The sequence below is a fragment of the Ptiloglossa arizonensis genome, chromosome 9 (assembly GCF_051014685.1).
Source record: "Ptiloglossa arizonensis isolate GNS036 chromosome 9, iyPtiAriz1_principal, whole genome shotgun sequence".
Taxonomy (NCBI): domain Eukaryota; kingdom Metazoa; phylum Arthropoda; class Insecta; order Hymenoptera; family Colletidae; genus Ptiloglossa; species Ptiloglossa arizonensis.
In genome coordinates this window covers 17,335,716-17,361,664 of record NC_135056.1, presented here as the reverse complement: position 1 = coordinate 17,361,664, position 25,949 = coordinate 17,335,716, and the positions used below count along the sequence as shown (strand labels likewise).

The 25,949-nt window shown below is 39.5% G+C and overlaps 1 protein-coding gene across 12 annotated transcripts; it reads left to right on the top strand.

Moving 5' to 3' along the window:
- Positions 1–435: 435 nt before the first annotated feature.
- LOC143151486 (putative phospholipid-transporting ATPase IA) lies at positions 436–25,716 on the top strand. 12 transcript variants are annotated; one of them, XM_076320647.1, is made up of 23 exons: positions 9,801–10,405; positions 12,492–12,840; positions 15,953–16,191; positions 16,292–16,390; positions 16,462–16,572; positions 16,663–16,910; positions 16,982–17,262; positions 17,337–17,631; positions 17,715–17,941; positions 18,034–18,410; positions 18,503–18,640; positions 18,713–18,865; positions 18,946–19,143; positions 19,214–19,313; positions 19,387–19,631; positions 19,707–19,832; positions 19,914–20,054; positions 20,149–20,267; positions 20,345–20,479; positions 20,581–20,685; positions 23,197–23,294; positions 23,482–23,484; positions 24,060–25,715. In XM_076320647.1, exons 2-23 carry the CDS (start codon positions 12,507–12,509, stop codon positions 24,203–24,205), a joined length of 3,918 nt encoding a protein of 1,305 aa, XP_076176762.1. In that variant the 5' UTR covers positions 9,801–10,405; positions 12,492–12,506; the 3' UTR covers positions 24,206–25,715. The 12 variants fall into 12 exon arrangements, 11 of the variants coding, with proteins under 11 accessions (XP_076176755.1, XP_076176756.1, XP_076176757.1 ...); XR_012993339.1 differs by lacking the exons at positions 9,801–10,405; positions 23,482–23,484 and adding an exon at positions 436–853 and having other exon boundaries at positions 22,436–23,294; positions 24,108–24,157; XM_076320641.1 differs by lacking the exons at positions 9,801–10,405; positions 23,197–23,294; positions 23,482–23,484 and adding exons at positions 437–853; positions 22,200–22,231 and having other exon boundaries at positions 24,108–25,716.
- Positions 25,717–25,949: the final 233 nt, after the last annotated feature.

The following is a 25,949-nucleotide window of genomic DNA, read 5'->3' as shown; positions in this document are numbered from 1 at the left end:
TTTGCCATCGATAATTATCAATATTGATATTAACATCATATAGTTATCATACATTATTTTAGGTATCTGTGTATTTTTTATAGAATAAACAATTTTTTACCAATTTACCAATTGTGTACATTGTATCGTTTAACGTTTAAATTGAGAAAAACATACAAGAAATCCGTAATACCGATGCACTAAAAAATCGCAGTGCACATTAGTTACTCGATTATTCCGCGACTGTTCTGGTAGAGATAGCGCTCGTATCGGAACGTGGCGACATCTGCCAACGGAAAGAAACATTAATCTGAGCGCACCGCGCCATGACACTTGTAGAGGGACGCTGTGTTTCGCGCTCATGGCCCGAGGGGTTAATAATAAATAACCGATTCCGTCACATGTACGCTACTCCTACGTGCTTTACATCCAGTCTTTAGAATCTAGGCAGCGCCTATGACAAACGACGTTGGCCTCGATAGTGTCGCACACGCGGCTTCTTACATTTCTTCGAAGTATCGCATGCGTGCTACCGATGCACGCAGATCCCTGAAGCGTTTCAAAAAGAAAGAGAGAGTTAAATAAAGGTCGAAAGTAAGCACAACGCTCCTTTCGGCGTCGACGATCAGTCGATCGTCACTCGGTTTGTCTTATGTTATAATTGCATCGAACGTGATACTATATAGTTCCGTTCGAAACCAGTTTACCCGGGTGCAGAACGGGTGTGTACTAGTGGTTTCATTTTGCGTGTGAGTGCATGCTGTGTAGCTCCCTTGGAGTTTACTTGGATTTATCTCCTGACGCTGTGAAATGCTGACAAGCTGGCAACATGAATGCGGCAGTATAGTTCATACGGACACACGGCTCGGTATCTGTAAGTACTACTTTTCTCAGATATTTCAATGTCCTACTGTGTCGAACGCGTATACAAAACGTTAGAGGTTATATCGCGTATGGTCACATTTGAAGTTCACGTAGAACAAAAAGCTGAACACAGTACAAAATCACATTATTACAGCGGTAGCGCGATGTTTACATGTGCATATTTTATAAGAATCGTTCGTACGTGTAATACAGTTCCACTTTTTTCAGCCATTGAGTTCGAAAGTCTTATGTATCGGCATTAACTGTATAATGGCACAAATATTTGAGAAATTCGTGTTATCATCCGGTGTTGTCCTTTCTCGGTATCGGATAAGACAAATACGAATCATTGAGAATATTCTTACATTATCTTATCTATTCTATAGTAAATGGTACATCGATCCTTGAAAATTATATATTTTCAGTGCGATAAGTCTAAAGATTGTCTAAGAACGAATACATCGGACCAGAGAAACGATACGACGTCTTTATTCGATGCATAATGTGGCAACTTTCTTTTCAATTACCTACTTCTTGAACCGTACTGACTTCACGTTGAAATGTCAGACGGCTTGTGTTCTGTGGCATTAAATCTGCGAAAGGACTCAATGTCGACAAATACGATAAGACGAATTAAAGACGGTTGCACTTGACACGAATTGGTGCTCATGCTGTTCACGCATTGTCTCTAATTTCTACAATCATCGTACAAGGACACGCTCGACATGAAAATACTACGTACAATCATTTTCTCGACGAGTCGTTGAACGTCATCGACGAAGATGTCACGATAATATTAATGTCGGCTATATTTATGGTATTTCCGCACGAATAAGGTATACCCGTTGCACTTAAGCTTGACTACTTGTTGCATAATGCACGGATCATAGTGACCTAACGCAACCACCTCTGCGTCTTTATGCGTTTTCTTCTCTCTTAGATCTTAAGTGTACAGTGGTCAGCCAGGTGTGCGTCACACCCGGTATGTTCGCGTACGTACGAAAAGTCGATACCTTTCGTTTCTTTCATTCAACAATATGGACTTGCTGGCCTTGTGGTAATTTCACTCCGAATGATCGATAATACGGTAGCGTGTTAATACTAAATACTATGGTCGATTCACGTTATCGTCTGTCCACTTCTCTCGCCCTTACGAGTCGCGAAAATAGCTGATTCGTCCGTTCGTTAAAGGTGGAAGCGCTCTTAACCTAAAAGGGGGTTCGAGGCAAATGTCCTCTCGAGGACCCTCCTGCGCACAATTGGGAAGCAAAAGAAAAACAATGTGATGAAAAGGCAACTTTACATTGTAGTGAATTGGAAATCGATCGATATGTCGCGTTAACTCGAAAGGCTTCCGGTGATACGCCAGTAAACGTTCCGTTTAACTGAGAACGTTTACATTAACTATAGCGTAACAGCCTTTTTGTTTTTTAATTGTTCGATGAACCTTGCGTTCGTAAGGTGACACCTGTTCCGAATAAGTCTTGCGTTCTCAACAGCCTCGCATATCAACGTATACATACACGCGACCCGCGTAGCCGCACAGTGTCGTATTCAACTGGAATCTTTTATACTTGGTAGACAATATTTATGGCGGCGTCCCTTTACAAGACTCGTATCCAACAATGATTACCTCGTACTCGATGAAAAATTGAGGGCCAGATATTACGCAGCGACGTAACGGTTTATCCGAACGTGAGTCGAGCATCGAGCGACCTAAAGTCACATTTCTACACGTGAACATACGCATATTAGCAACATTGTCTCGTTCGTGCCACGGGCTTAGCATCGTTTGTGAGATACTGTTTCGAGGTTGCGGCCATAACACGATACTATTATATTTAGAGAGCTGCGAGACATAATAGACGCGGATAACGTTACATCTGCGCGAAGATGGGAAACATTTTTAACCAGATAAATACATCGAGTAACCAACAAAAGATAAATATTCGTTTATCCGTTACCGGTTAAAGAAAACTTGGAACTCGAATTACAGAATGAAATATCTCACAACGGGGAAGTAGAAACTTAATCGTTGCGAAATTTATTCGCGGTAGGTTTGTTTCGTTCGGATAGAATTTCACCCGTCCCCGCGTCCGTGGAGCGCAAAAGTGTGTTACATTCTATCCGTTAAAAGAATAACACGCACAAGTGGGAATGCGGTTTTAGGTGGCTCAAATCCAGACTGGCTGTAATGGACAGTATTGGCCCCGTACGGGGCTTTGTTCTCGGCTACGTGCACACTTATCGTATTCGTACGGAACGCGCACACGTAACACCGTTATCGGCCAGAGTTCCTCGTGGTACAGGATCCGTGTTAACGGTGACAAAATGGGAGAACATCCCTAAGCTCCGGAACTTGTGTCGAACAGCGCCGTACTGGCACAACCGAACTGCGGAGCGCGCAAACAACGGTAGGGAGACTCTGCTGTATTTTTAAACTCGTGTTAGGGATTAGAACGTATTGTACTCGTCGTAGAGTTGCCGGGACGTTGATTAATGCGAGGTTGGTTGTTTAGTCAACCGCGCGCAAACACGGAACGCATTTTCTCACACGTGAGCCGCATATGTTGCTGAACGTTGGCCAGCTTTTCATTTCGCCCGTCCCAATTTCATAGGGTTATTTCTGTGAAGAATGGGGACGGCTTTTGTTTCGCCCCATGCCCCCCATTCTAGCAAAATTTATGCCGATGTCATAAAAATTCGTTTGGCAAAAATTCCACCTTCGAATCGTAAAGCGGCTGCTGTTCGTCGGGATGCACTTAATGGATCGTGCCAACTGATGTTATCATGAACTACTTGGAAGAGTCTTGCCCGTAACGTTATCGAAAAAAAACGATCGGGTTTTACGAGTCGTTTATTAGAATTGCAATTCGCTCCGCCGACCGAATCGAGTTTTCGTGCAATTAACAACGAAATTCAACGCGGCTGTTATTAATTCTTGGCGCGGGAGCCGCGCGTCATACTTTTAACGTTGATTCGATTTATTTACGCGGACGGTGTAACTCGATGTTTAAGGTAACCGCCGTCTCGATCTGATTAACTCACGTGTGCACGAGTCGGACGCGTCGAAACACAACCTGTTCAGAAGCGGTACGCAGATGTATGCCCGTGCCGACAACCGAAAGCTTCGGACGGTGCCAATTATACAAAAACGTGATTTGGAAACTTGCCTGCATGTATGATTAAAATGATATTCACCAGTATCATTTGCTCCCTGGACATGATATTTATTGTTGATTAAATGACTGCCAAAATGATCGTACTATTACGTGTTCAACGGAGCACGTACCAGAAATCACGTGTAGTTTTGTCAAACGCGTATAGATTACGACGAGTAACGATAAACTCTTTGGTGTTCGGAACGGCTCGGAACGAACGGTAAAGGAACAGATAAGCCTCGATTCCGCTCGTGTTTACGAAACGAACGCGCGCCAAGTGATTCGTAAATGAATTCTTTGCAATTGGATCGTAGGTTCTAGGTCGTTTGAAATTTCATTATCATATCGCGTGTGGGAAATTCTTTTGCGCCAAGCGTCGCAATTACGACACGAGAAACCACTTCTGTCTGAGAAGTTATACTTTGAATCGAGTGGCACGATTCTGTGCAAGCTCGTTGATTTATTTCCAATCCGTGACGATTCTTTTTTTGTTTTTTTTTTTCTTTTCTTTTTCTTAATCTTTCTTCTCTTAGAGTTATCTCTTCCACAGGATAACAGGAAAAAGGTATAAAAGCTTTTTAATTCATTTCCACCGTGACGATTCTTTTCTTCTTCTTCTTTTTTTTTTTTTTCTTAATCTTTCTTCTCTTTGAATTATCTCTGTCACGCGATAATAGAGAAAAGGTATAAAAGCTTTTTAATTTATTTCCACCGTGACGATTCTTTTTTTCTTCTTTTGTTATTTTTGTTTTTTTTTTCTCTTAATCTTTCTTCTCTTTGAATTATCTCTACCGCACGATAACAGGGAAAAGGTATAAAACCTTTACTTTCGAAAGGGCGCGGCATCACGTGTATACTATCGACACATCAACGTCATTCTCGATCGCAAACACGAAACCCAGCCCGTATGCACTGGATACACACGGACCCACACCTTGCCTCGTACGCACCCACAAAGGCCGCTCCTCCTTCCTATACGAATCTCTCGACTTATCTCTGCTTTCACTCCCGATTCGAAGTGCAGTTCCATCCGCGAACCAATTACAGGGATCACGCGACTTTCACGTGACTTGCCATTTCACTCTAATTCGCTAACATCGGTGTTTATGCATTGCTTTCGAAAGCCGACCTTACCGAGCGAACCAAACTTTCGTTATGAAATATGTACCGTAGGCAGAAAGGAAAGATCGGAAGGAATTGCGGATCGTGATGGGTCAGACACTGTTCCCCTTAAACCACGATCATTTTTTTTTTCCCTGCGACAGACACAGAGTGTAGGTAATTTCTGAGACGTTTGCAAAGATATTTTGCCTCGTTCGGACGAGTACTATAATTTTTTTTTTTTAAACACTCTCTATACCTTATAAAAATCGAGCGAGCGACTTCACGAAGAAGTTCGTTACAAAGCTCGATATGAAACATACTCCTCTTCTCGATTCAATTTATTTTTCTCGATTTTTTAATTCAACCCTCGAAGGTTAACAAACGTAATTCGTTTGTCAAAGGGTCGAAACGACTCGACCCTTTTTTTTAAACGCTCGATATATATTCCAAGGCAAAGTCCGCCGAGACTGCTTCACCGACGAGTCTCATTCTAACCCTCGATGATTAATAAACGTAGATTCTCTCGTGTCACGCCCGAAGAAGAGCTCAATTCTGCAAGTGCAGCAATATCAGGCCGAAGACGAAACTCGGCTACCAAAGTGTGCAGACCTAACGTACGAAAAATCAATGCCGCGCGATAACACCCCAGAGGATTGACATTTCCACCGATAGGTCTAAAGTTTAATGTCCTTAGAAAATCCTACGAACCCGTTTACGTTAAAGGGCGAATCCCGGTAATGAAGGTTTCGACACACAGGGGTCGGTTATATTTTCGTCGGCTGCAACTACAATAGAAATACGTTTCTTATTATCCAGAATCGATAAGATTCAATTACTCAACGACTCCTTGATCATTTCAACGATGTCTCTCGATCGATTTATTTTCATTATGGATACCCTCTTGCATTCTCTGCTATTGCCTTCCCTTTTTTTCCCATGGAAAATTGGTTTACATTATATCGCACATGGCAATCTCCACCACGAAAGTTCTAGGTTGTACGTAGTGTTGATCTTTAAATCATATTACCGGAGTTAATAAGACTTGCACCGTAAACACGCGGTAGTAATGCCCACCACTGTCGGTTACGGTAGGTATTACGGTTTTTCTTGTATATTTTCACGTTGTTGTTTCCAGTTCCGTGTATTCGTTCTGCGGTTACGGTTCTCCTCCTCGATAATAACATTTTTCTATTTTAGAATGTAATATCGGCGAGTCCCGGCGATGCGTTGTACGTTATTGCAACAACAACGAAACGGAAAACCAAGTAATGACATACCATCTCCCTTGTTTTAATATTTATTCTTTCTTTGAAATTTGATTACCTCGCTACCGTATTTTCGCTACCGCGGAAGGAATGTTTAAAAATACACGACCCGGATCAACGTTAGATCAAACTAGAAACCCGATGTCTTATTACTTTTTTTTATCGACAGCAACCGCGACCTCACCAATACTGCGCGTTACTGAAACGAAGTTACGTACATCTGTACCGATCGAAATAATTAAAGAACTTGGCGCTCGGGAATTAATCGGATGAGAAATTAAAGGAGCACCGCATCTCCGTGAATCTTTCGATTCTTTGTAACCCGTTTCTTCGATCGTTAATTCGACCAAGTGATCGAGAATATTGTATTCAAATACACGGTTACACGATTCAAATACAGAGGTAAACAATCGTACGGAATTGTTCGCAAAAATAAAAGAAAAAAAAAAAAAATTTATACCCCTGGTGTTTTCTTTAATTCGAGCGTCTGGAATAATAATACGCTTCGGTGTACTCGAGCGCAGCGGTCAAAAGGTTGAACGAGAAAAATATTTCACCGGGGGTTCCGTTTAAAAAGATCTAAAATAACCTTGAAAGGAAGAAGAGAATCGAGCAACGCAAAATGTGCCGCAATTAACGTGTACGCCCCGCTGACCTAAATTATAGGCGGTAAGAAATTCAAATCGGTCGGTTGACACCGGAATTAATCAGGGGCGATCGCGTTACACGGCCGACCTCACGTGTTGCACGTGAAAGTATGCAAGACATTCCACTGGCCGCGCCGTAGGTATTACGACAATTAATGAACCGGCCGAGACGCCGTAACGAACCACAATCGGTTACATCCATTTTACTTGGTTTCTCGTAACCGTCGCCAGCACGTGTTTCGCTCGAACGCAATTAAGTGTTGTACACGGAACGCGCGTAACGAGCTGAAATCACGTTGTGGTTTGCAATGGGATCGATACCATCGATGATACTCGATCGATTCGATGCCAAAGTAATTCAGATGGAAGTATCGATGTCTATCGAAATTACAAATACAGTTCACCGTTGGTAAGTCGAAAGGAACGCGGTTCCGATTGGTCGTAACGAAACAAGTCGGTCTATTAGAACGCAGCATGGAATCGGATTACACGTATTTTCGCTATTGGTCGAATTGGTTACACCTATTAATCCAGGCTTGCGGCAACGCGCGAATAAGTGGAGCGAGGGATTTACTCTTCTGACCTCTGTGTCGTCCAGACTGCCAACTTACCAACGGTGAATTGTACTTTGTATCGCTTTTCGATATCGATAGTCCTTAAAGCGATTCCAAATCGTCACCGTATCGAATCAAAACCCGTTTGATGCTTCACGAAGGTATCATCGATATCCGTTTGATACTTCACGAAGTAGTGACCCCTTTAGCGTCCGCAGACGAAATAGGAACGCTTATCTGAGAAGGTAAATTCTGCGAATTCGTACGAGCTAAGGAAAAAGGATGACATTGAACGAGACAGAAATACAGTGCACGTGTGAACGGCGGCTCGAGCCTCAATCGTCTTAAGTATGCTTTGCTATTCGACGCCAAAGCTCACTGATGGATTTCCAAGAATCGGAAGAGAATAGCGACGGATGATAAAGTGGGTGTGCTGTGTACCAAACCAGTTTGATGCTATAGTATTGGTGTCGATATTATCACGTAGCATCGATCGGTTATCGATATTTTTGAACACGTACCGAAAATGTATCGATTCTTCTCGATATCCACTTTGATACAATACGGTGAAAGATTGAAAGTTACAAAAAAAAAATATCGATACGTATCGATACAGGTATCGGTTCCATCGATAGTTGTGGTCTAATTTATCGAATCAATCGCGACGGAGTACGACGCGGTTAAGTGGCACGCGCAAAAGTTTTACTGGTCGGTTGGGTTTGTGTCCCGGGAGAGGGGGACGAGAGGAGAAGCGAGCCTGACGCGTCTGTCAGGTAATAGTGTACATGCGTCGTCCCGTCGACATGGAAACCCGCGTCCAGGAAGGGAGACAAAGGACTATAGTACACGTGGACGTGCGACGGACATAGGAACGTCGAGAAAGATGAGAGAAGTCGATAAATAGTAACGGAGGGACGCGTGTTCGACGTTTTGACAGTGCACCGTCGTGCCGTAAACCGGAAACCTCCTCCGCAATCTAATCACGAATTAATTGCCGTTATCCGGTATCTGTATTCGCCGTGCAATAATTTCGAAAAACGGCTCCGAACTCATCGCTGCGACGCTTATGATCGCGGTGTACCAGGAAACACGCGATCAAGTTACATCGAGCATCGAAAGTATGTTTTTCGTGTCCATGCGGGATCATCGACGAAGAGAACGTTTCTAAACAGTATACCCGTTCGTCGAGACGATATGAAACGCGCGAGCATCGAAGGTCCACCGAATTGTCCTTCCCGCGACCCAGTGTTGTTATTTCGCGCTTCCCGAACGAAGGATGGATCGGATGATACATTGAATTCGCCGTGTCGCCTGAAGCTTATGGACGGAAACTTTTTTAACGCGACCTTCGCTTATCCTCGTGCGGCGATCTCTATCCGAAACGAAAATATTATGGCAAAGACCCATACCACGTGCCTGTTTCTTCTCGTGATCGTCGTTGTCCTTCGAGAAATCTCGCTCGTTTTCTGCGTACATAACCTCGTCCAGTTATTACTGCGCGTTCCCGTTTCGCGATAAATTGTTTTAAAATAAAAAATAAATTTTACGCGCGGTGTAACTCGTTTACGTTCGATCTTGTAATTTCGCGGTGCGTGCGGCTCGATTGCCCACGGTCAACTCTCGATCGGTGCGTCTTACGTCATCAATTATATCGTTCATTACGGGCAATAATAATGGGTACTTGCTACCTTTGCGGAACCAACCGTAGAAAAGTGTCTCGTGACGTTTGCAAATAATCAGACATTTTTTTTATTGCCTTGCCCGTTCCCCCTTTTCCGTAATCTGTAAAGAGGTTTTAACCACGAATCGCGTGACCGTTCCGAATACCACCGATGAATCGATGAAATCGGTTATCGCATCGATCGCGGGTCAACGGTTATAGTTTCGTGCGACCATTGATCGTGTCTTCGATGTGCTCACCGCTTATTCTTGAATGCCCGCGGCGGTTGAAGTGCGTATGACTTCTAACAGTCCTTCGCGATAAACAGTACACCGATTAGCGTTATCGATGATACTTTTTAGTGGCCAGTTACGTTGTCGGCTTTCGACGTGCTAGTCCACAGTGCTCGGTATCACGATCCCGGTAATATTATCGCGGGTGATGATTGATCGTTGTTCGGGGAAGAATCGAATTCTCGCGTGGCCGTAGACTTCGCCTACTGCAAATGTATTTGTACACAGTGCTCGCCACGACGCGTCAATGTCGAGGTGTTTCTCCCGCCACTGAGAATAGATCGTTTTTTTTCTCCCGTCGATGATCGTTATTCGCGACAAAATATTAAGTAACGCCAGTGTCGTGAGTTACGGATCAGATCGGATCCTACATCGGCCTTGAATACGAACGCTCGTGTAACGTATTTAGAACAATTTTTCACACGTCCACGGAGTTGCAATATCCGTTCCGCAACTCGTCCGACCAGAAATGCGTGTTTACTACTGAGAATCCATCCTCGTGTCCATCGTCACCGCGACCCAAAGTGAACGAATTGTCCATTCGTATTTCGATTTCGAGGCTCGTTGCACGGACCGCAAGAGTTCGATGATTTTTGTTTCGTCGAAGGAGAAGAAGAGTTTGTATAGCACGCTCGTCGTTAACATCGATTGTGCCCCGTTGAAGAATTATCAAGGAAGGAACGATTACGCGTCGATAGGTTGGCAGATGGTTCGCGTCTAGCCACTCTGGCATAGATTAGGGGGAATGAATTATTTCCGAACGCACGCGTCACTGGATACCCGCTAGCGTGACAATAATTTTCAACGGCCAGGATCATAAACCAAATAGACGGAAGACGGCCGCCAGAAATTCGCCTTGGCCGGCCCGTTTGAAAGTAGTAAGTAGCAGCGACACGTCGATTTTGTTTCCTTTTTTTGGCACGCGTGTTTGTGTTGTGTTCCTACGTTCCTCGAAACTCGTGGTCCGAAGTACGAGAAGAAACGTGTCGGTACTTTCGTTGGCACGAATCGTCGTACACTTTGGAACTTTTTCATTGCAGTTGCACTTCGGAATTTTTGTTTTCCTCGCCGACCTGCCGGTTTTATACAATCGATGCAACGAAATATTGGAAACGCGACGTTTAAATGCGCATAGATAATGCGTTTTAAAACGAAAATAAGACTTCGGAGATAGTTAGTATTCGTGTCAAGGCAATTTTTACGTAAATTAACACACTCGCGCCGGTACGGTGACGTTTGGATTTACCGACGTCGACTCTAAAAATAAATTTTTATTCCCTTCGTTAGTTTTTCTTTGAACGCGGGAGGGATTTCCCCGTTTGCCGTTGGCAACTATCGACTTTTATCGCTTGGGCAGTGTGTGCGTTTCTTTTTTTTTTTTTCTTCCTCCGATGGGTTTCAACGTTAACGCGAACGTACACACACGAAACGTCTCCGCGTTACACCTACAAACGCAATGACTTATCGTCCCTCGACCGATAATTGTCACAGAGTCTGACGGTGTTCATGCCATGAATCGTGACTGTGTACGCCTAGAACATCAATATTTACCTTCGGCATTAATGATGTCGTTGAATCAACAGTCAGCTTTTCTGGATGATCCGAAAAGAACCTCCAAACAATGCTCGATGTACGTTTCGTCGTTCCATTCAGAGACGGTGTATCTCGTATCTTTATTTTTGTACAAATAATACGAAAACGTCTACAAATACAACGTGACACGTACAACGAAGATCCCTTCCAAAATTTACACCTTGCTGCTTTCAAGATTCTCAGAAACACACGTGTACGTTATTATCTTGTGCGTATTCCGTTTTCAAGAGTTCACTTGTACAATATCGCAACAACTGCTCGCATTGTAATCGTACAAGCATAATGAACGATTGCGTGTGTGATCAAACTAAAAGTATCTTATTATTTATCGATCGAGTTGTATACGCCGTTAGCGTATTCCTCCTTCTCGAGTGCAATACAGTGACGGTCTCGTCGAAAAACTTGGTGCTAAATCCAAATTAAATACGCACAAAATTCGCAAGTACGTGCTAAATGGTTTTGCACGAAGAACGATCGGAGTACTCCGGAGATATCTCTACACTTCGATTTATTCTAAATATTATATTAGTATATACGAACGAACAGTTCGTAAATCCACAGAGATTTTATCCTGTGCTTTAACTTTTACCATTTGTCTCGATATGTCCTATTATCGTCCCATTTATTCGGATAAAGAAGAATCTGTAAATCGTGTTACCTCTTCGATGCAATTTATATGGAAAATGTAGTACGATGCTCTTGTCCAAGGTTATAAGTTAGATCTCTTTCTTACGCTAACAAGAAACACGAGGAGGAACTATCGCAAGTTTTCAGTTGTCGCGAAAGAAGTTTTCGAGAGAGTTCGAAAAGGGGAAAACCGGAACGAAATAAATTCAGCGATAACTTCTTTCGTTTAATATCGCGGACGAGTTCGTAGAAAATGTTCCCTAAAATAATCCCTCGAAAGCGGCGACGAGGAGACCCTTAAGTTTCCCGTTTCACGAAAGGAGACAATTTTCTATAGAAAGATAAAAAGAATAACTTTAAATGTAACGGAATTACGTAGTTCGTAATATACCTCTTCTATATTTCGAGTTCGAACCGTACGACCAAATAATCGTGATTCACGCATTTCGGACAACCACCACTGGAAAAATGGCTGCCGCACAGAGTGCGACCAGCCAGACGACCGTGACCGTTCTCGGTCACGCACGCGTAAAATTCGAAATCCGATATCTCTAGCCTACGTAGAGGGGGAACAGATTTGGGCAACCGAATCGCTTAACTGGTGTTCCGAAACTGGACCGTTTTTCAACGGCTATAGAACCGCCTCTATCAATTGAGCTATCAAGGCCGTGAACAGATTCTATCTCCTTAACCCTAATATCCAATATGGCCGTTGTCTGCATTAACCAATTCCATCTGATTTAGGCCCCGCTGCATTCAATGCAACCAACTGCCAGGGGGAGCCCCCGGGTTCCCAGTCCTGGCTCATTGCGTCCTTTCACACCTCCGGATCTCTCTTCCATACCTCACATGGACGATACACCCCCGCAAGGCAGCGGTATTCGTAGCAATTCCTCATCAACGAGCGGCCGTGGCAACGACGGGAGACAAGAGCAGTCCGGGCCTTACATCATCGGTAGTCCCATCGATCTCGGAGGTATCGATAACGTTGACAACATTGGCCTACGCATAAACCCTCTATCGAGCGGACGGGGAAGGACACGTGAGCACATCGAGTTGCAGGAGGCTGGGCTGGCTGAGTCGAGTTCCGAAGGTAAGGCACCATCCAATGTATTAATAATGTGACCGGCGACTGCGAAATGTTGTTTCTATAATCGATAATAGAATAAGTAGAACGAGAATTAAAAACGAGGTAGGGACTAACATCGGATAGACAGAGTCGAAGATAGAATAATCGTTGTTCAGCTTAAAGGCCCATAGGTAAATGAAATATTGAGATGCTCTATAAACGGATTCTTGTATCGTGGCCAGTCAATATTATCAAGATAAAATCCTTTCCCGCTGTGGAAAAAATTGTTGTGCAAGCGATAGACATTGATAAAATTAACGATCGCTCTTGTAGATACACAACGTTGAAGCCGGCAAACAATGTTGTGCAGTGTAACAAGCCGTACCAAGAGTTTTTCTTTTGTATACTTAATTGCGGTTTGAAAATTCTATGTAATGCTTCTCTATGTTGTTCTTTCTTTTTCTTTTTTTTCTGTTTTCGAAAAATATTTTCAGATAGTGTTCACGAATTTTTAATGCATCGTTGGTTGTCAGTCTCGTGGCTCGCCTACATTTCGTCTCGCTTTGCGAACGCATCCACACTTTATCAAAGTAGCGTGAGCGAATTGTCCAATAAGGTTTGATATCCCTCGTGTGGAGCTACCTCGGTGGAAGTGTCCTTGGCCCATAGTCTACGGACATCGTGGTTGTTTATTGACGCAACCTTACCGTACACGTCCCCGTATAGGCGGCAAGTGCCAGTAAAGTACAGCACGGTGCTGACACCAACTTGTTGCCGGTTGCAGGCGCATGCGTTTTCGGGGTAACACGTGTGCAGGGCTGTCGCATTTTATGGACACCCCCTCCACTCAGTGTTGTATCGAATAACTGCGAGACCCGTGTCTTCTAGAACCTCATTATCTAGTATTTTGGACATTCTGTTTGAAATTGTGCAACTTTCACGTTGGCAACATTGATCTATTTCATCGACCGAGTTTTTTTTAATCATTCTGCTTTTAGTTGGAATGATATGTTTGACTTTTTCCATTCGTTTCCGGAAGAAAAACCGTGAATGTTAAATATTTAAATTTGTTAGAAAAATAAGTCTGAAAAAAGTATCGTGTATGTGTTAGAAATAGAATCTTTAAGTTATTCGATCGTCGATGATCTACGAGGGTCACATATACCACGGTGAAGAAGTCACTGATATCCAGTGCCACCTACGTGCTCGAATCAGTGTCTCGCGAACAAATTTCCGAGCACGTTATAAGGAAAGAAATCCTTAGCTTCGGAACTTCTACGAAGAATATTTAGTTTCGGTTAATGTCGTTTCGTCTGCATTGATCTGTAGGTTTGTTTTCACGTATATTCGTGCTTCAGTCGAGCAGCAGGGGTGTGGCGACAGACGCGAGGCTTCTTTTGGCACGATGACGCAAATATGTAGTTTGTTTAACCGATCGTTATCTCGGGCGGAAAAAGTGTGCTATTAATGTACGTTAACCACTGACAATAGTGCGTACGCGTTTGATAAGAACGTTGACCATCTGTATGAGTTGATTTCGATGAGCTAAGGGAAAGATTTGAAATCGTTTGTGACATGTCAAAACAAAGTCAAGGATTAATTTCGATTGTTACTATCTAATCGATAGTAAATGAAGATGCAACTCTCAGTGTAATTGTTGGTTGATTTCTATTTTTCAATTCAGCGTTGATTGTTACTCCACGTTTTCCTGTTCGATTCCATTTAATTGTACAGTTTCGTTGTATTGACAAGCCGTGCATTTCCAACTTCGTCTAATTATTACATAGTTTGTTTCAGTAAACATAGGAATAAATTCTATGTCACCGGAAGTACTTATTAAATGATTGGTGTTGATATTCTATGAAATATATGAATTCAGATATTTGCGTGCACGCGTGCCACAAAATGACGGTATAAAATAACTATTCTACGTATACTGAAATCTGATAGTAGGTAATTTTTGTTTCCTGTAATGTAACCTATTGTCATGTGTAGTATTAGTAACAGCGCGTAACTCGTAAATATAAAAATGTGATAACATTCGTGTTAACACATGATACGAGTAGTGCTCATGACCTCGAGAGAACCTTGATTTTAAAAATATGTAACTTTTAAAAAATACATATTTATAAAATTTAAATGTTCTGTAATTGAGTTCATTTGAAATTTGATTTTTATATTATATATATATGTACATGCTAAATTTCTTTTGCCAATACCCTCACCTTATATTACTTATATCACGAACAATGATTTGATATGATGTCATCAACGGTTTTCTTTTTGCAGTTCGTAACATGTGTAAATATAGTCGCATCAAATGTATTTTAAATCCATATAACGTACTAATTCTATAAAGATTATTTGATCGAGTATTAGTGACGTTTAAATTAGTTTTTGTCGAATAATATAATTCCTATTTACTGCAATAAATCATTTTTTAATGGTATTTTCCCTTAAATGCGCAACTATAACCTCGAAGATGATAACACAATTCCGAATCACGTCGTTTTGTTCTTGGATAACGTAACGAAATATTCTTCAGTGTAGTTAACATAGATTTAACTCACATAATTTGTCTGTCAATGCAATTTATCTTGAATGAAATGTAGAATCTCTACTGCTATAACCTTGAATCACTATATTATATCTATTGCAATTCATTATCAAAACCGTACTGCGCTGGTATATGTTTGTATGTTGTGTTTCCTTATCGTCGGATAAATATGATACGAATTGACGACGACGAAGTGATGTGAGAGACGTTTAATTTAGCAAACACCAACATGGAAATAGCGAGTTCTAAAGTGATACAATGGTACAACGAACTCAGATCCCGGCTTCATCTTTATTTACACGCTCAAAATCGTAAGTCGGTGCATTAAAAAAGTATGTACCTTTGGAAACGCGTTCATAATAAGGTTTTAATTTAACATTATTTTTCTTAAAATAACAATTTTAACAAATATAATCACAGTTCTTCAAGTCGGTATGTTTACGAAAATTTTCGAGTTATTTATAAGATTGCTATATCGAATTAATATTACGAAGACATTGAAGATTTAAGTAAGCGATAAAAACAAATGGTAAACAATTATATTTGTATAATATAAATTGATTATTTTGTTTAATGCAGTTGGTCCAATAAGAGCGGAAAATGGCGGGTCTCAAGGTGACGATCAGCGCTCCTCACGTCAGCACGAAAACAATGAAGAAAGGGTGGTTTTTATTAATGCCCCGCATCAGCCCGCGAAATATAAAAACAATCGTATTACCACCGCGAAATACTCATTTCTTTCGTTCATACCTATGTTCCTTTTTGAACAATTTCGCCGGTACAGCAACTGCTTCTTCCTGTTCATTGCTCTTATGCAGGTACTTTCTTGCAGTACAGATATATTATCCCATTACATTAACGAAAATGTTTTGAACAGGTTATCGAATGTTTATGTATTTTTTTTTATTTTACTTCTAGCAAATACCAGATGTATCACCAACAGGACGATACACAACTTTAGTTCCATTAATATTTATTCTTAGCGTGTCTGCATTAAAAGAGATAATTGAAGATATTGTAAGTATTTTCAAGTGTTACACATTTCTTTTATTTGATAAAATATGTTACAATGGTATTTTCTGTTACAGAAAAGACACAGGGCAGATGATGAAATAAATATGCGAGAAGTAGAGGTTTTGAGGAATAGTCAATGGCAGTGGATTCAGTGGCGAAATGTTGCTGTTGGTGATGTGGTTAAGGTTATAGACTATTTTCATCAAGTTCATTGATGTGGTAATTATTAATAATTAACACAGTTTTACTACAACAGATTCTTTTAATATGTATAGGTCCGCAATAACAATTTCTTCCCTGCTGATTTGATCTTACTGTCATCATCGGAACCACAGGGTATGTCCTTTATAGAGACTGCCAATTTGGATGGAGAAACCAACTTGAAGGTTCGACAAGCCCATCCTGACACTGCCAGTCTCTTGGATACTGCAGAATTAACGAATTTTCATGCAAATATCCAGTGTGAATCACCAAACAGGCATCTATATGAATTTAATGGAGTGTTACGAGAAACTAATAAACAGTACGGTTGTTTCTTATCAAAATTTGAAAATGTTATAATTGCATCAAAGTAATATTTTTGTACATTTTTAGAAGCGTATCTTTAGGACCCGATCAAGTACTACTTCGTGGTGCAATGCTAAGAAATACACGTTGGGTGTTTGGTGTGGTAATCTATACAGGACATGACACTAAACTTATGCAGAACAATACTGCAACTGCACCTTTAAAAAGATCCACCTTAGACAAACTGACCAATACACAAATACTCATGCTATTCTTTATACTTCTTTTGCTGTGCCTTTTATCTGCGATATTTAATGTTTTATGGACAAGAGCTAACCGTGATGGATTATGGTATTTAGGTTTAAAAGGTGTGAAATTAATTTATTACTTTTGATTTTTTAGATTATAGTTATATAATTAAATAATTATTTATTTATTTCAGAGGAAATGACTAAGAACTTTGCTTTCAATCTTTTAACATTTATTATTTTATTTAATAATTTAATACCAATTTCATTGCAAGTCACATTAGAGGTTGTGAGATTTGTTCAGGCTACATTCATTAATATGGATATTGAAATGTATCATGCCGAAACAGATACTCCTGCAATGGCTCGTACAAGTAATCTTAACGAAGAACTTGGTATGGTTAATTATGTCTTCACTGACAAAACTGGAACACTTACAAAAAATGTAATGGAATTTAAACGATGTTCAATTGGTGGCAAGATATATGAGTAAGTTTTTCAAATATATAATTTACCATATCTTAATTAACCTCATAGTTTTTTTTTTTTTTTCAAAAAGTAATGTCTTACAGTTTGCCAAATCCTTTAAATGATAATGAAGGTGGTAGTAATATTAACAGTGAATTAGTTAGAGACATTGTTGATGGAAGAGCAGTACAAGACTTTTCTCGTCCTGGTGATAAGAAAATTGCAAATCATGCAACAGTAGTGCATGAGTTTATGATTCTGCTTTCTGTGTGTCATACTGTTATTCCTGAAAAGATAGATGATACTATAATTTATCATGCTGCATCTCCAGGTAATTAATTTATTTGAAAACAAGCTTTTCTTTTTATAAAAAAAACTATTCTTGATTTAATTTTTCATGTACTATTTTATCTTTTCTCATAGATGAAAGAGCACTAGTAGATGGAGCACGTAAATTTAATTATGTGTTCGATACTAGAACGCCTAGTTATGTGGAAGTAGTAGCTTCGGGCAAAAGGCTTAAATATGAAGTATTGAATGTAATAGAATTTACATCAGCTAGAAAAAGAATGTCACTGATTGTAAAAACACCAGAAGGAAAAATCAAACTTCTTTGTAAAGGAGCAGATTCCATTATTTATGAAAGACTATGTCCAGCTCCTGTAGAAAATAGTGATCCGGATCAGGTCAGTTTGGACGATTTTCGAGATGTGACATTGGAACATTTAGAAATGTTTGCAACCGAAGGTTTAAGAACACTTTGTTTTGCTGTTGCCGATATACCTGATAATTTTTATCAAGTATGTATTACTTAATTCTGCCTTATTATGTTTTGTTTCACGTTTACTGTATTACAAATAATACACTTCACTATTTATTTTTTTGTTAATAGTGGTGGCGTGAAACTTATCATAATGCAACAATTAGTATGGGGAATCGTGAAAAACTGATCGATAACGCTGCAAATCTTATTGAAACAAAATTAAGATTATTAGGAGCCACTGCTATAGAAGATCAATTACAGGATCAGGTATATAACTTTAATCAAATATATTTGTTTTTAAAAATAATTTATTATAATGTCCATAATTAATTGTTTAAGGTACCAGAAACAATACAAGCTCTTTTACAAGCTGATATTAATGTGTGGGTACTAACTGGAGATAAACAGGAAACTGCCATTAATATTGGCTACTCTTGTAGATTGATTACCCATGGAATGCCATTGTATATTATTAACGAGTCATCGTTGGATGTAAGAAAAGAATAATATTATTATATTCCTTTGTATAAATTTTCCTTGAAAATGTTTTGGAAATTGACATTTATTTTTAGAAAACAAGGGAAGTTATAATACAACACTGTCTTGATTTTGGGATTGATCTAAAATGTCAAAATGAAGTAGCTCTTATCATAGATGGAAATACATTAGAATATGCATTATCCTGTGATATTAGAATGGACTTTCTGGATTTATGTTCATCTTGCAAAGTTGTCATTTGTTGCAGAGTTTCGCCAATGCAGAAAGCTGAGGTAATTCTTGTAAACTATAGAACTTACAGTATATTATTTATTGTGTTCATAATACACTAGGTACTTTTAGGTGGTTGATTTAATTACAAGTAATAAGAAAGCTGTAACACTTGCAATTGGAGATGGCGCAAATGACGTAGCCATGATACAGAAAGCCCATATCGGTGTGGGTAAGGTTCAACCTTGTATGCGCTATAAATAAAAAGAATATGGACAGTACAATTTGTGTTTTTATATTTTTAGGAATTTCTGGCGTTGAAGGTCTTCAAGCAGCTTGTGCTTCTGACTATTCTATAGCACAGTTTCGTTTTCTGAAACGTCTATTATTTGTTCATGGTTCTTGGAACTATAGTAGGATGTGTAAATTAATATTATACTCGTTTTACAAAAATATTTGTCTGTACGTCATTGAACTGTGGTTCGCTATTTCTTCCGGCTGGTCCGGACAAATTCTTTTTGAAAGATGGTCTATCGGTCTTTATAATGTTGTAAGTTATAATGTCACTTTATTTTGTTATATTATATTGTTATAGTACAACGTACAAATGATAGATTTGTATTAGGTCTTCACAGCAGCACCTCCATTAGCTATGGGACTTTTTGATAAAGTGTGTTCCGCGGAAACTCATTTAGCTCATCCAGGATTATACGCTACTAAGAATACTGGAGAATCGTCATTTAATATTAAGGTATTATACTTTTTCTTCTATGATATTTATTTGCATTTAAAGTATTGTTTTTTTTATAAAGCGTTGGTACTACTTGTTTAGGTATTTTGGATATGGATCATAAACGCTTTAATACATTCATCTTTACTCTATTGGTTATCACTAATGGCTCTAAAAGAGGACGTGATATGGGGAAACGGTAGAGATGGTGGTTACATTGTCTTGGGGAATTTTGTGTATACTGTACGTTTTAAATTATACTATATATTGCTATATTATCGATTCTTAATAAAGACATTTTCTTGCAGAAAATAATTACATTTATATTTGTTAATAGTATGTTGTAGTAACGGTGTGTGGGAAGGCAGGATTAATAATAAACTCTTGGACGTGGGTTACTCATTTAGCAACATGGGGATCTATTTTGCTTTGGTTTTTATTTATTCTTATATATAGGTAAATTTCATAATATATTTCTATGATATTTTTCTTGAAAATACTATAAAAGGTACTTAAGATTTGTGTAATTTTAGTAATTTTTGGCCTGCATTAAATGTGGGTGCGGTAATGCTAGGCAATGATAGGATGCTGTTTTCTTCGCCTGTTTTTTGGCTGGGTTTGGTACTTATACCGTTAGCAGTATTGCTTCTGGATGTTACTGTCAAAGCGTAAGTATATATCAATTAAATATATCATAATATAAGATTACAGTATCAATTTAAATTTCTCAAGTGTTTCGTAAACGTATGCCAAATATATTCTGTTACAGAGTAAAGAATACAGTCTGGAAGTCTGTAACCGCGGCAGCTAGAGAAAATGAAATCAGAAAATCTGACCCTGGAGACATATTCAATGGTCATGACTATAGAAGCTCGTAAGTATCTTACATTCTTATTATTCACGCCCATCAAAAGGAACAAATCTAACTTATTAGTATAACACAGAACGGCTGTAGACAAAAGTTCAAATTTCATCATAGGGAAGCATTAAGTATCTCATATCTAGTGAATATTATACATGCAGGGTCAAGAAACATTACTTAGTAACTAACATCTACAAATTGTTAGTGATATTTTTAGAAATGTTGCAAACTGACAAATAACAGAACATACAATACTATACACGCATGAAATATTAATAGATCGACTTAAAAATAAGTCGAACGTTACTGTTTAATATGCATGGCTTATTCGGTGTAGTTTTTTTTTAACAATTTATGGTTATAACCAAACAAAGTTAATTTTTACGAGCATTTAGTATCAAGGTGCAGTAACAGACCCTTATCCAAGTATCAAAATCCTGGATCAAAGAAGTAAATATTTAACTGCATGCACATTAGTGACATATTGTCTCTCAGTTTTAATCAAAGTGATTAATACAGCTAAAGTTCGTAACAAAAGTAGTAAAATTTATATTTATCGCATCTCCATTGAGTAGAATAATAAAAATTACAACAGGAGGCCGAAGTCACATTCGAGGAGGCGTTGGTTAATATGGTGTTGGGCCGCGATCTGGTCGCCACGAAGGCGAAATAAGATCAGAATCTTCCCATTTGTGTTCGCTGTGCGTGATTTATGGCACACCCATCATACAGAGCATGTCTCGTCTGCACCATTCCGTATTACATGATCCTAAAGAATTTCGACAAATTCCTACCTAATCTGGACCTCGTAAGCATTCTAAATATTTTACCTCTTTACCTTTCCTAAAAAAGTCCTTCTACTATTTTGTACGCGTTAACTACTTTTATACGCGTTGCTCGTTATTACAGATTGCTGCGACTATGTTATTGTTTTGTACGTGTGTAGTCCAAACTCTATTATATATTTATGTGCAAATAATACAAATCATGTTTTCTTCCCTTCCTACGTATTAGAAGTAGAATCGATCTTTAAGTTTAAGGAACGCCTACCGATAGACAAAAGAGAATCGCGTACATTTTATTCGTCGAGACATCGTACTTCTATCATCCGTATTTGGTATTTTCATGTTCGTTCATACTTTAATGCTTTACTTTTATCAGTAATCAAACGTAGCACAATGTCGAGCACTTTGTTTTTCCATTGTTCGTTCGCAGTACGAATTAACGCAGAGACCCAGCCTATCATTTAAAAAAAAAAACAAAAAAAAAAATACCGATCGTATACGCACAGAGATGATTTTATTTGCAGATTTTTATATTTTTGTTTATGCAACCCCTGCACGTTATGATACAACATTTCGTTGATATAGTACGTAGGCTTGCGTCGAGTAAGACGTAATCAGAAACAATGTAAATAGTACAAAATTTATTTTAGCGAGAATCACTAAACACTTTGCTGGCACAAAGAAAAGTACTGTTTGTTAATGCGGTTTTCTGGTATGTTTTATTCGCGGTATCCCGTGAAGGCCTGTGCATGCCATCGCCGACCTCACGAGGTGTAAGTACCCCTAGTAGTACGTAACTCGTAGCGCTCCTATAATTTTGTACTTTCAGGCGAAAGCACCGCTAGTTAATCAAACCGCATGATCGTTCAACGTTTCGCTTGCGAGGGCATCACGGATATGTGTAACCGCTATTCACGTATTTTCACTCACAGACTTTAATACTTTTCACGTTACTTCAATTCTCTTTCTGTGTAAAGGTGTCCAGCCGATTTTGGGTTAAGATTAAGAGCTTTCGGATGCAAGTCAACGACCCTATGGAAAATAATATCGCCGAAAGACGTTTCGCCAAAATTGCAACCGGCCCTCTAGGACTCACCAGTGTCATTCAACGGATGCATCGAGACTATTCTCAGCGTTTTCGGATCATTCGGATCGGTTTAAGACTCCAATGTACGTTAAAATGCTCTCGAACGATCGAGAATGCACCGAGACGGTGTATTTTCGAATCACCTCGTCCTCGGACCCTGAGAGCGTGCACGCTGCATTCCAGCACCTAATAACGCCAATTGTAACGTTGACGAAACAACGAAATCCTTCTCCAAATGGACACAGAGAGTGGTCTCCCCGACTGGTTAGAAATCCAAGAACCCAAGCGGCGAAAGCCACAAGTAACCGAACGAAATTCTCGGCGTTATTATTTTCCATAGAAGGTCGAAAGTGGCATTACGAACAGGAGAGTTTCGCACCGCAAAATTACTAACGACAATTGCACCGCATGGTATCACTAGGGTTAACTAATCATCGGATAGATTGTCAAGGGGAGGCAACGCGCGACAATTACCGATCATCGATTCGAAAACTTTCCCCGGGCGAAATACACATATTCGATAAAGAAAAAGCAGAGATTAACGTGTTTCACGGTTCCGTCGGCGTAACACGATTCGAACTATCCGGACGAGTACGAATAACGGGTCAGTCGAGGGTTTCTAAAACAAATTTTGAATGCACGGCTTTACAGATTGACGGAGACGGCACGGCTACTGAAAAACGTAAAAAGTGTTTTCACCAGGCGATCGAACGCCGCCTCCAGAGTTAATGTCGAGGTGGAGCTATCACGTAAGTTGTTTTGTCTACACGACGACGAGCTGGTATTGAGAGTGGAAGAAAGATACTAATGAAAAAAAGAAAAAAAAAAGAAAAAGAAAGAAAAAAACAAAAAAAAAAAAAAAATACAGACCTAACAACGTCGCAAGAAATACCGTCGAGCGAGTGAAATTTTTGTACAGATTCTTTGTTTCCCGAGCTCGTCGTACGGTACCTTATTTTTCTTTCTAACAAAACATATCCAAAGTGCACGCGCTTCAAACTCCACCGGCTTCCGCCTAATCTTATTCGATAGAACAGTTAATTAACCACGATGAACGCACTTGCACCATTATATTTTCTACCACACGTCTAACAATGTACATACATGTTGTTTAGATTCTAGCTCTAGTACACCTAACTAACGTGTTCCCTTCGCAACGAGTCGTTCGATTTTAACCGTTCTTCTAGCGTGATGTGTACTAACGTCCTATAGTACGTAGGTGTGATTGTAAACGCGTAATTAACACATTCCAAAGTAGAAACTTTTAATCCCTTCAAGCACGACGCGACTCTCGGTCTCGTTCGGTGCATCGGTGGCTCTGCAGTCTTCTTATTACGTAAATCGTCCACTTAATCACCGACACGGGGCGTCCGGCTTGCGTGCTTGAAACTTTTACGTAGACTTGTTTAGCTACGGTTTCCACTAACTCTCAAACTTCGTTCGAGTATAATAGCACTAACGATCCCGTAGTCTCCATATGCATGCTGATTGAATAATTCGTGTTGTGATAACAGAGACTAATCGGTTGCGCTCTTTCTTATTGCACACGCTGCGCGCTGCAGATGGATTTGCATTCTCTCAAGAGGAAGGAGGATCGGTGACCCAGACGGACGTGATCAGAGCCTACGACACAAATCTTCCGAAACCTGGCGGCATGTGATCTTAACGATAGCGAAAGAACTACAATGATGTATATTATTAAACAAGGTACCTCTACTCACGCCGATCAAGAAACAAACAAATGAAAAGAAGAAAAGAAAAGGACAACAGCAGTAACAACAACAACAATAACAACAACAACAACAAAAGAAAGCAACTTTGGCTCGGTACTCGCCAAGCCCTACGTAACGCCTGTCTACGTTTTACGACCGATACGATATTTTGCTCGTTGAGCTCTCTCTCTCTCTCTCTCACTCGATGAGAGCGCTCGAACGATTTTTGATCGACGATGGGCCTCAAAACAAATAGTATTAGCAAGACTATCAAAACGACGATCGACTTCGTTTTTTGAAATTGTACCGCGGTCACGCGCGTGAATAAAAACAAAAAAAAAAAATAAAAAAAAACAGTTAGGGAAAACTCCGACGATATCCTAGATAATTCTTTTTGATACTCTACGAGATTTATTGTATTTATAGTCTACTTCGAACCTGGTCTCGTGACATCTTATATATATATACATATATATACTCGTTCGTGATAAACTCTTGTTGCTATTGTCTATATTTCGACGCGATGCATTTGTGAGCGCATTTCACTTTCGTTCGAAATTTATCGGGAGTAGTCGTCCTCGCTGCAGGACACGCTTCGACTTTTCGTTGTTTCGTAGCGCAACGGGAACGTACGTTTGATCGTGCTTATTACGTAAATCGAGAGTGAAAACCCCCCCCAAAAAAAAAGAAACAATGGAGAAGAGAAGAAAAGGAACCGCGAGGATCGCATAACAGTTGGGAAAGATTCGTTTGTGCGACTGGCGATACGTAAGGCGATAATAGAGTTTAAAAAAAAAAAGTGAAAAAAGAGAAAAAAAAAAGAAAAAGAAAAGAAAAAAAAAACCTTTCGATCGTGTGAAGCAAAACGTATGTTCTAAGTATGTACTACAAATGAAACGAAGGGAATGAATGTTTAGAACGGTCATCGTTAGGAAAATTTGTCGACGAACATATTTTCCGACACAGGCTCCCCCCTCTCCCCCTACCTCCTTGGAAAGTAATAGATTATATTTTTTAACGAAACAAAGAATATTTTACCGCTCCTGTTGATCGCGATCGATCGTAGGAGGACCACGTTCAAGATCGTGCCAGAAAAAGACTGTTCCCCACTTGTTCTACGTCGGTGTTCGATGATTTCGTTATTAGTTGTTTCCTTTTATTTTTTACCGCCAATTGTGTATATTTTATTAGTGTACATACCGATGATTACGTTGTTTGTTATCTAGTCAGGAATTTGATAGGGATCTTTCCTTTCGGGACTCACTCTTCCGCCCATCGCGTACACTCATTTTTTAAGTTTACGACTGATTGAATTCTATTAGAGAGGCGATATGTGCATATGTATAGCAACAATTATATAAATATAAATAAATAAATATATGTATATATATATCTGTATGTATGTGTGTGTATATATATATATTTATTTATTCTGTTCGGAATAAAACGATGATAAAGAAACCTGTATATGTTTTTGCAAACTGCTCGATATCCGGTCAGTACGATCGTTCGAATAACCTTTCGGGGTAATCTTGTACAAATGGATCAGAAATTTTTATTAAAACGATAATAAGTATGTAAGTACAAAGCACGTGTAGATACACTGTTTTCCAGCAAGTGATCGATGTATATAAAATGTGTATATATGGTATGTATTATTTATATATATTATATGTATATATATATATATAT